At 41.6% G+C, this 11,949-nt stretch overlaps 1 protein-coding gene across 1 annotated transcript; it reads left to right on the top strand.

Moving 5' to 3' along the window:
• The first annotated feature begins 227 nt into the window (after positions 1-227).
• On the top strand, positions 228-7,093 carry LOC111961388 (dual specificity protein phosphatase 4). Its single transcript, XM_023983611.2, has 4 exons — positions 228-1,002; positions 1,832-1,965; positions 2,591-2,810; positions 4,723-7,093. The coding sequence occupies exons 1-4, from the start codon at positions 615-617 to the stop codon at positions 5,103-5,105; spliced, it is 1,125 nt and encodes a 374-aa protein (XP_023839379.1). The 5' UTR covers positions 228-614; the 3' UTR covers positions 5,106-7,093.
• Positions 7,094-11,949: the final 4,856 nt, after the last annotated feature.

Below are 11,949 nucleotides of genomic sequence, written 5' to 3'. Positions count from 1 at the left end.
TGGAATGGAATCAATGGAATGGTATCAAACATGATTTCATTCCAGCCATTACAATGAGCACATCCTCTTATAGCTCCTCCCACCAGCCTCCACTGGTTGGTACCCTATTCACAAAGGTATATTACTTAGAATCTAAATCAAGAATGGCAAAGGCATATAACGCATTCATAACATTTGACCAATTGATCTTCCTATGAAGTAATATAAAATAGTAACTGATTAAATAGCCTAGGCATGGTAGCCTACATTTAATTACAGAAGATTTTGACTATCGTGGGAAAAGAAGTAGACTACTCCATTTTGCATTCATTCAGAAGAGAGTCAACATAATTTTCGAGGTTTGGCAGCGGTAATTTCATCTTCTGTCGGCTTTGATTGTTGACTTTTCATGAATGAAGAGAAAGGAGAGAATGGGTAATGAATGGTGCTAGCGGGTGACGTCACCTCCAGCGTGACGCCACCATCCATTCATAAAACGGAAAGAGGTGACTGCTCGTGATAGTAATGCTCTCAGAAGAATAACAGCACAACATTGCGCAGGAGCTGCTCAGGATTAACGCACATCCAGCACTCTCTTCGTGTTCTTCAACACGAAAAACACATTTTTCTTCATTATGGGGGAGAATATGGTTATCATGGATGAACTTTGCGAAATGGATTGCAACGTTTTGAAAAGGTTGTTGAAGGACGACAGTGCGAAATGTCTGGTGCTGGACTGCAGATCATTCCTGGCGTTTAGCGCTGGACACATTCGGAGTGCAGTGAATATCCGCTGTAATACAATCGTGAGAAGGCGAGCAAAGGGCTCCGTGAGTTTAGACCAGATTCTATCCGGTGATGAAGAGGTCAAAGCTCGGCTGAAATCAGGAATGTACTCCGCTGTGATCCTCTACGACGAGAGGACGCCCGACATAGACACGGTTAAAGACGATAGCACAATCACTCTGGTGCTCAATGCATTATACAGAGACACGTTTGGAACTGAAATATTTCTACTAAAAGGTAAGATGATCACAATGCACTTAAGGTTAACAGAATTTAAAACATGCCCAATGCTGACTTTGTTTACAAATATAAATAACAACAATTAAATATCACATCTGTCTCATTATATCTGACAAGTGTGTTATTACCATGTAATACTTTCTCAATCAGTTTAAAATGGTAGGGTACATGTAGTGCCGTTTTGTATTGCTGCACAATTCAACCCACAATGGGCATTAGGCTCTAACAATGATGTAATGCGTAGAGAGCCACATCTGGGTGCACGAGGATGTGCCGCAGTGAGTATCTTGTGATCCTCAACAATTGGTTCATCATCAAGATTTCACATAACATTTTTATTTGATAATAGTTATTATTGTAAATTGCTCATTATCGCAATGTCATTATCCAAAAGAGATTTAAATGACGCACACGCATTGAAGCGTGAAGTGTTGGCACAAAATCACACGAGAGTATTTCTCAATAAATTATTGGAAGTTAATGGGGAAATGCAAAAACATGTAATCTATTCGAGTATTTAATAGGTTTTCAAATGTAATTAAGGCCTTAACCGTTAGGCATAGGCCTACCCAAATTATAAATGACATTATAAGAAATTGAAATTCTAATTATGATTGTGTTCCAAAAATTTTTATGTAATTATTCAGAAATATTTTATTTGGTTGTTATTGAAAAAAATGTATGATCTGTAGGCCTATTAAGCTAGGTAGGCCTAATTTGTAAATTATACAGTCGTTTTTTAACGCACAGGGTGCGCTATTATTTTATGTTGAGTGTGGCCTGTGATTGGAATATCCTGATGTCTAACGTTAATCTCTTTTCACAGGGGGCTATGATACATTTTTCACGGAGTATCCCGAGTTTTGTTTGAAGACCAAAACGTTATCTTCGTTCTCTACCCAGTCCAGTTTGGACTCCTGTTCTTCCTGTGGAACTCCACAGACGTTGCACCATGACCAGGTAAAGAAGGGTGCCTGTTTATCTCGGTGACCGAGTTTGACTGAATATGTGGCATTGAGTGAAATACTAGGGGACTCGTACATTTTGGCCATCCACTGGTTTCCATCCACTGGTTTCCGGGCTCGATAAGAGCACCAGTTGTGCTTCCGTTTTTTCTCTCCCTGCTGGAAGGGGTGGTAGGCCTGTGTGACGAACATTGCCCCGGCCTACCTTCCCTATGCACATCTGTTTTACATAGCCCTTATCGATAATTTCTGCCGTTTGAAGCGGGCCCATATCAGCAATGACATAACAGGGCCCAAATCAATAAGCTGCCCGGAGATAAATAACCTGCTGGAGTTCAATCATTGCCATTGGTGATTGGCCGAGATTTATATGACCACATGTCAGACCCTATTGCTGCTACCTTTCTATTAAAATCATTCACATAAAGAGTGCACACTGTAAATTGTATTTATCAAAGCCTTTTAATTTATTGATGATTGCAAATGGTTAATAGGCCCTTTCTCCAGTCCTATTAATTGTGTTAATTTGTGATGTTTGAAAGAGACATTCTGACTGTAAAATTGCCTCTATTCTCTCTTGGCTCTGTATTAATGCCCACTTTGTCTTCTATATGTTCCAGGCTGGTCCAGTGGAGATTCTTCCCTTCCTGTACCTTGGCAGTGCCTTCCACGCCTCCAAAAAGGACATGCTGGACGGCATGGGCATCTCAGCCTTYCTCAACGTGTCCTCTAACTGTCCCAACCACTTCGAGGGGGTCTACCAGTACAAGTGCATTCCTGTGGAGGACAACCACAAAGAGGACATCAGCTCCTGGTTCATAGAAGCCATTGAGTTTATCGGTTAAGTTTCAATTTCTTAGAAGATACATGGGACCTGCCCGAATGACACCCTGTTCCCTATAGTGCACTTCTTCTGACCCGAGTCAAAGTAGTGCACTAAAAAGGGAATAAGGTGCCATTTGGGACACAGGCTAATGCAACTTAATCATCATCATCATGAGCAGAAGGAGAATTACATGGTCCATGATGGTCTCCCCGTAGGACCCAGCTGCCGCATAGCCCAGTAGAATGTTAATTAGGTCATGTGATTGAAGGTTGTTCTTCTTGCAGGGACGAGATTGTTACTTTAATTGATGGCTCTTCAGGAACATTTGTACAGATGGCTCCTTTGGTAATTAATGCTAGTGTATGAGTAATGGTCGCAGTATCTTTCAACCCTGGGTGGCGTAATGCATTTGACAGAACATTTTAATTTCATGTTAGGTAATAGCCTATCTGACGGGAGAGCATTTTAGAATAAATAATTGGCAATAAATAGAGAGTAAATCATGTGCTCGTGCAGAATCTCAGTGTGTGTGTTGCCCATGCTCAAAATGCTTTGTTGATATGGACGACGAGGGAGAGGAGTGCTGAGCTATAGTTATTGCGGTACTCCAATGGTTAGGGATTACCATGGGGAGGACAGGAGGGCGTAGCTCCGAGAGGTTCCATCTTGGTAGAATACACACACATGAAAGCCTCTGCACTGTTCTGTGGAGACCCCAGTAGGCTTGGAGGTGTGTGTGTGTATATAAGCGTGTACGGACTTGAATGCGTCAGAGCTAGCTGCTTAGGGAGTCTGACTCATCCACTGTTCTTGGGCGCCGCCTCGTTAGTTGGAGTTACATGTGTGTGTGTGTGTGTGTGGTGTGTGTGTTGTGTGTGTGTGTGTGTGTGTGTGTGTGTGTGTGTGTGTGTGTGTGTGCGCGAGAGATCACGACTGCACTTGTATAGAGGTGGATACCACATTTCTATGTTTTAATTGATTATTTATGAAATTCTATCTATGTGGAAATATGTGTGTATTACTACTCAAAATGGCCTCCCTGTGATGAGGGCATATCCCCTGTTTTTGCTATTTGTCATGGTGAGAAATGTTTATTTATGGAAAGGGCTGCAGTAGGTGTCTGGATGCAGGATATACTGGAAACTGTATATAAAATAAAGGAAACACTAACATAGTGTCTTAATAGGGCGTTGGGCCACCACGAGCCACCAGAACAGCTTCAATGGACCTTGGCATAGATTCTACAAGTGTCTGGAACTCTATTGGAGGATGCGACACCATTCTTCCACAAGAAATTCCATAATTTTGTGTTTTTTTGATGGCGATGGAAAACGCTGTATCAGGCGCCACTCCAGAATCTCCCATAAGTGTTCACTTGGGTTGAGATCTGGAGACTGACACGCACACACGCACATGCAAGCGTGCACACCCTAAACCCCTAACCCTAATTGTAAACCTAACCCCTAAGCCTAAAATAGCCTTTTTCCTTTGAGACCCCTCTTTCAAAGTCACCGATATCTGTTCTTCTAGCCATGGTAGCCAAAATAATGGGCAATTGGGAATATTTATACCTGACCCTAAGCATGATGGGATGTTTTAATTGCTTAATTAACTCAGGAACCACACCTGTTTGGAAGCACCTGCTTTCAATATACTTTGTATATTCCTTTATTTTGACAGTTACCTGTCCATTTGCATGTCTTTTCTCTTGGGTGCATAGTGTTGCTGTTTGTGTTTTATAGGGCTACAGAGTAATATATTGCTTATAAGACACTGAGGTGTAAGAGGCTTTTGTGGGGGGGTGTCTATCATCAAAGCTTATGGACCATGACAACAGATCATCCTGAGCACTATGTATTACCTATCCTTTACATATCAATATCCTGGAGTCAGTTCTGAACCCCCTATCTCTTTGTCTCTCTTCAGACTCGGTGAAAGACTCTAACGGGCGTGTGCTGGTGCACTGCCAGGCGGGCATCTCTCGCTCTGCCACCATCTGCCTGGCATACCTGATGAAGAAGAAGCGTGTTCGCCTGGACGAAGCCTTTGAGTTCGTCAAGCAGCGCCGCAGTATCATCTCCCCTAATTTCAGCTTCATGGGTCAGCTGCTGCAGTTCGAGTCCCAGGTGCTGGCCACGTCATGTGCGGTGGAGGCCGCCAGCCCCTCGGCAGCCAGCCTGGGCCCCAAGTCTTCCTCCACCCCCACCTCACCCTTCATATTCAGCTTCCCCGTCTCCGTGGTAGCACATGGCCAGCCCAGCAGCCTGGCCTACCTGCACAGTCCAATCACAACCTCGCCCAGCTGCTGATGCCCTGCCCCCACAGACAGACATCGACACTGAACTGACCCAGGGGGCTCCTGTCAGCCCCATTTCTCTCACTATCCAGGGCAGAGAGAGAGAGAGTTTCTCTTCTCCTAACTGGTAGAAGCTGAAAGGTCAATTGACAATGAAAAACTGAGGGTGCCTATGCTGCTGCCTGACTCAAAAAACTGTATAGAATATGACACACACACACACACACTCATTCATCACTATTTGGTGAACATTAAATAAGCTTTTCTGAAAACAAGCTCAAGGAGATACGCAGTTCCTGTGGTTTAGTGCGAAGGACGGGGCGGCAGACTTCTAAGTTGCAGTCCATCTCTTTCATTTCCTGTGGAGTTTTCCAAAGCCTCTCCAGTCCTGCTGAGAGGGGTGAATGGCCATGAGCAGAGATGCAGAGAAAAGGAAAGAGCAAAGAGGGGAGGGGGAGAAAGAGAGAGAGAAAGAGCGCTCAGTCATTTAGTCGCTTCCTGATGGAGAGCAGGAGGCTCTTCAGTTGTGACAGGTGCTCTACTAGCGTCCTGTCCGGCTTCCTGTCCTTGACATCCCCATCCCATCTCCCATGCGCCCCCTCCTCTCCTGAAGCAGGACTGCTGATGAATGAGAGAATAAAAGCGTCCCCCATGCGGAGGTGGAGAGGCCGTTGAGATAAAGAGACGAGCTTTCTGAGACGGTGCCAAATGAACGTCTGAGCCCCTGCTACATAGCCCGGGCAACCCCTGGTCTTCCATGTAATAGGCTCGGTCGGATGGACAGATAGGCTTTTGAGGAGAAAGTTCATTTTTTCTGTTTGTTGGTCAGTGCCTTGTTCAGAAAAGGTATAGGATGTTTTTTCCGGCGCTTTTGGATGTGCTCAAGTGCCCCAGCGCCTTTCCTTTCCAAACAGACTGAGGCAGATGAACTGGGAAATCTCTAAACAACAACGTTTCACGTCAACACTGCAATACAGACAATGTAATCCCATCCGTTCCTCTCCCCCAAGTAGAGCAATACTCCGTTTCTCTCTCTTCCCAGTTGCCACCAAAGCACTACATTGTGTTGTGATCATGTTTTTTAGCTTCATATGTGTATTCACTCATCGATACAGACCGGGTGTTTTTTTTGCCTTACCAATAATTATTTTTTCGAATTCTCAAGATAAGAATGTGTTGTTTTTCATCCTTGTATGGGGGCATGTTATTGTCTGTTACATAGGTACTATTTCTGTCCAGACAATAGATGTTGATTGGTCTAATGCTTGTTGAAAGACGGAGACTTAATTGCGAACTGACCTATGAACCTGAAGCTGACTAGTTTTTTTGTCTTGTCACTGTTACTCCACCAATGTCTAGTAGATCCAGTCTACTTTCTAATTGGGATGATTTCCCAGCTACGCACAAACACCCCTAAGAAACAGACACTGGGATATCAGACATCACTGGGAAAAGATAAGGTAGAAAACTGCTTGTGTGTGCTGCCACTGGACTGACTCTTGAGAAATGTTTCATTGTTTTCCTTTTCATGTTAAACAGACAGTTCTCTGAGCGTTTGAGACTAAATATTGCCTGGAAGCATTGGCCTAGGTGACGATCAGAGCCAGGAGCAAAGGCTTCTGGGGAAACAGGATTTATTTCCCCTCTTTTTTGAAGAATGTTGGCACCTTTTATAGAGCACTTTTAAGTGATGCAATACTGTATTATTTAATTGGTTTGCACATTATTGTTATACCAGGTGGTAACTGATTACTTTTCATACACTCATTATGTTGTTTTCTTCTTGAGCAAGGGTATGTAAATGATATGAAGATGAGAGGCGTTCTCTGGTCCACAATCATTGAATAATGCAATACTTTTTACCTGTGTCAAGTGAAATGCTGTTGTCTCCTTATGGCAGTATCATTCATCAATTTAACATTTTAAAAAACTTTTTGGGTTCAATTGTAAATGCTTTATTTATTTCTAAAATTCCATTGTTAAATACAACATTGTTCTTAAAAAAAAAAGAATCTCTGTCTTATTTGCATGAAACATCACACATGGTATCTGGGAGGGCTACATAGTGGTGGTAGTTCTATATTCATGAACATTTTATTACACAAACACCTTGGTCATAAACAGGCAGATGACTCATATTCAAATAAAACCTTGAATTTAAACATTTTGGTAGTTCTAATCACCAGATCATAATTGCAAGCACAGGTAATGTATCAAAATAATCAAAGGCCTACTTACCATCTAAATCAACTCACAAGGAAAAGGCTGGTGTTTAGATGTAGCCAGCCTTAGACTATGCAGTCATTTTTGCCGCAAAACTTGATGGATTGTGATGGTCTGTTCATAACCGGTGTTGGTCCTGTCTAAAGATCTGCACAAACTTCAGTGCAATGACCAGAATAGGGTTCGAGGAGCTGTGTTGCGTTTCCCAACATTAATGTAGGGTTATACCACCCCCTAGTGGGTGATCTTAATACTTCGCATCCTCTTTAAAACTCTCCATAGAAATCAAATGACATTTTATTTGTCACATGCTTCGTAAACAACAGGTGTAAACAGCGAAATGCTTACTTGCAGAGAGAGAGAAAAAATAATGACGCGAGGAATAAATACACAATGAGTAGCGATAACTTGGCTATATACACGGGTACTAGTACTGAGTCGATGTGCAGGGGTACACCGTATTTGAGGTAGATTATGCACATGGTTGATTTTGCAAATAAGAGCATGTTAAATGTTTTTGAAAAGAAAACCTCTTGAAACGGCTTTTTATCTATCAGAATATCTTCACTCTGTCTGGAAACAAGATCTAATAGTGCTCAGAGACCATACTATTTAACAATATAAAGATTTTGATCAGTTTCCCCAAATAGCTGAGGGGAAATGTCATTACCACCAAGTCATAAAATGGGATATTTTAGTTGAAAAATAAATTACAGAAAGTTTTTTTTTTTTTTACTATTTGAAAGTTTTCTTAATTATATGTATTCCTCGTTGTCATGTTTAAATGCCCATATATGCCTTGGTGATACTCAGAAACATGTTTACCATATCAATATCTTACTATTTTACATTATGTTAGGAATTATCTTAAGAACAAGCATATAAGGTTCACATATGGGGAAAATCATCAATATCAATTGTAATTTAATACACCTTTTCCTCAAAAAGATGTAACGTGATGGTAATGACCTAGGGTTCGTGGTAATGACAGAGTGTGGGGGAAAGGATATTTCATATGAAACTGATGAAAAATACCATTAAACAGTTTAATGTCACAGTTGTACATGTTCAAACTTGATTGAAGACATAGAACATTCAAAACCTCAAAAAACAAAGGTTACATGCCTCGTGAACTTAAAGCATATTTTAGAACAATTGTGGGATTCAATGCATTAGGCAGAAATACATGTATAAGGTTGGAAACACTGGTTGACATTGAACAAATGATTGTTCACTGGCTGCAGTCTATTAATTCAGACCCGTGAGACAGGTGTGAGCTCACTCAAGATTAGGTTTTGCCCTTAATGCTCTCTATTGTTTAACGAGAGAGCAATTTTTCTCCCAGACTGCGCCATCAAGCATCATATGTCATTTTGTCACTGGATGAGGCTGAGGGACAAGCCCAAGCACATTCTCTGGTTGGTACCATACAATGTCCTCCCTCATTGGTCAAAATAATCAGTTGGCTCCCACACGACTCATGGTCTTGACTAGAGCGCCGCTCTCTGCATCAACATCTTGTATAATACCAGCGTAAAGGTCTTCATCATATTTCACAACACACCACTTTCCAATCAGTCTCTCTTGTATGTCTGCAATGGGCTGTGTTGCGCTAGAAGATGGCTGTGTTGCGCAAGAAGATGGCTGTGTTGTGCTAGAAGATGGCTGTGTTGCGCTAGAAGGTGGCTGTGTTGTGCTAGAAGATGGCTGTGTTGTGCTAGAAGATGGCTGTGTTTGACGCTCGAGTGGTGTGTTGTGCTAGAAGATGGCTGTGTTGCGCTAGAAGGTGGCTGTGTTGTGCTAGAAGATGGCTGTGTTGTGCTAGAAGATGGCTGTGTTGCGCTAGAAGGTGGCTGTGATACTGTGCAGGTGAAGTGGAAGGTTGTGCTTTGTCTGCTTCTGTTTGTTGAATTATCACGGTCTGTCCACCAAAACAATCACATAGATGTGGAGTCATTTGAGGGACAGGTAGGTCATCATTCGGTAGCTGTAAGACTTCTGGTGAGTGTGGTGGTGTGTTCCTTGCCAGGTATGACTCCATAACCACTATTTTCTGGATAGTTGATCTTCTGTTTCTTTGGTTAATTTTCCATTGCCTCCTTTTTTTGCTTTTTTCTCACTGGGAGAATTGTGAGATGGATTTCGGTTCACTGTTTTATTTTCTCTTGAGGTGTCTTTCTTTCTTGTTTCTTAAGATACTCCTGGTATCTTATAGGAGCATGTTTGATTTTGTTTATATATAGTATGTCCTTGTCCTTTCCTTGGTTGATTTAGGGGGCATCTTATAGAAAAAATAAATCAATAATTCATGTCAGTAATAACCATAGTAAGTCACATTAAATAGACATCAAAATCCCTCAATTATCCTAACGTAATACAAAACGTAATGGTCTTATTTAGAAAATAAGTGTTCAATTTCAACTTAACCATGATCATATACAGTACCAGTCAAAGGTTTGGACACACCTACTCATTCAAGGGTTTATCTTTATTTTGACTATTTTCTACATTGTAGTGAAGACATCAAAACGATGAAATAACACATATGGAATCATGTCGTAACCAAAAAAGTGTTAAACAAATCAAAACATATTTTATATTTTAGATTCTTCAAAGTAGTCACCCTTTGACTCGATGACAGCTTTGCATTTTTACAATATTTGGTTTGTAAATAGCAGGGATTCTAGCATGCTAACTCCAGTTGAACAGCTAGCATACAATGCATCCTAAATGCACATAAATAAAACATCATTTCAAAAATCTAACATCATTTCATGAAATTAGAGCCTATTTGGTAATGACGTACAATATTATCTTCACAAGTCATATTTACCTTTCTTTTTCTATCCTTCCCGGCATCAACATTTGAATCTCCCTCCAAGACATCCATGTGCTCCACGGTCACTATTTATAACCATAGTAACCAAGTACACAAACTTTAGAAAAATATTATCATTATGTAATCAAATCGGGTGCTGTAGGTGTCCTGGAGGGGAGGTAGTTTGCCCCCGGTGATGCGTTGGGCAGACCGCACCACCCTCTGGAGAGCCCTGCGGTTGCAGGTGGTGTAGTTGCTATACCAGGCGGTGATACAACCTGACAGGAGGACCTCAATTGTACATCTGTAAAGGTTTGTGAGGGTTTTAGATGCCTCCTGCTGCGCCTTCTTCACCACACTGTCTGTGTGGGTGGACCAATTCAGTTTGTCCGTGATGTGTACACGAGGAACTTCCACAGTTCAATCTTGGTTTCATCAGAACAGAGAATCTTGTTTCTCATGGTCTGAGAGTCCATTAGGTCTGAGAGTCCTTAATTCCAAGAGGGCTGTCATGTGCCTTTTACTGAGGAGTGGCTTCCGTCTGGCCACTCTACCATAAATGCCTGATTGGTGGAGTTCTGCAGAGATGGTTGTCCTTCTGGAAGATTCTCCCATCTCAACAGAGGAACTCTGGAGCTCTGTCAGAGTGACCATCGGGTTCTTGGTCACCTCCCTGACCAAGGCACTTTTTCTCCGATTGCTCAGTTTGGCAACCAGCTCTGTGAAGAGTCTTGATGGTTCCAAACTACTTCCATTTAAAAATGGAGGACACTGTGTTCTTGGGCACCTTCGATGCTGCAGAAATGTTTTGGTAACCTTACCCAGATTTGTGCCTTGACACAATCCTGTCTCAGAGCTCTACGGACAATTCCTTCGACCTCATGGCTTGGTTTTTGCTCTGACATGCACTGTCAACTGTGGGACCTTATATAGACAGGTGTGTGCCTTTCCAAAACCTTGTCCAATCAATTGAATTTTACACAGGTAGACACCAATCAAGTTGTAGAAACATGTCAAGCATGATCAATGGAAACAGGAGGCACCTGAGCTCAATTTCGAGTCTCATAGCAAAGGGTCTGAATAATTATGTAAATAAGGTATCTGTTTTTTATTTTTAATACATTTGCAAACATTTCTAAAAACCTGTTTTTGCTTTGTTATTATGGGGTATTGTGTGTAGATTGATGAGGACATTTAAAAAATAAATAATAATAATTAGAATAAGGCTGTATTGTAACATTTGGAAAAGGGGAAGGGGTCTGAATAATTTCCAAATGCACTGTAACTGTTTGTTACATGCAGTATGCTTTGTGTACTTCACCAGACTGAGGTTTTGTGATGAAATAAAGGTGTGGTTGAATTTATTCTGCCACTGTGTCTTCTTACTGTATCAACCTTTAGGCCTATATATCACAGTCACATGGCATATGAATTAACAGGTTATAGAGCAAACAACGCAATTTTCACATCACATAGGTTGTAAAATGGCTTTTCTTCTGGCTTCCCCAGTGATTTTACCCACGCACTGATCGGTACCGATTGCCATGCAGTAGCAGAGAGAAGTCTATGACTTGGAGTCTTTGAAGAGTCAACGCAAAAAGGGTCAATGCAGATAGTCCAGGCAATTTATTGGATAAAATCCTTAGATTTACCAGTGCGTCAATCTAAGTAGCATAATAAAAAAAAATCCCCATCAACATCGGTCTGTTTAAGCTAGAGATGTGTTTATTTTTTATTTTTACATGGCCTGTGTGTCAATCAACTGCATCCGCTTATGTCGGCCTTCAGCATCTGTGGTGGAAGGTGGCATAGCTAC

Source organism: Salvelinus sp. IW2-2015, linkage group LG4q.1:29, assembly GCF_002910315.2.
Source record: "Salvelinus sp. IW2-2015 linkage group LG4q.1:29, ASM291031v2, whole genome shotgun sequence".
In the NCBI taxonomy this organism is placed as follows: domain Eukaryota; kingdom Metazoa; phylum Chordata; class Actinopteri; order Salmoniformes; family Salmonidae; genus Salvelinus; species Salvelinus sp. IW2-2015.
The sequence above is the reverse complement of the archived record's forward strand: the minus strand, read 5'-3'. Positions and strand labels throughout refer to the sequence as shown.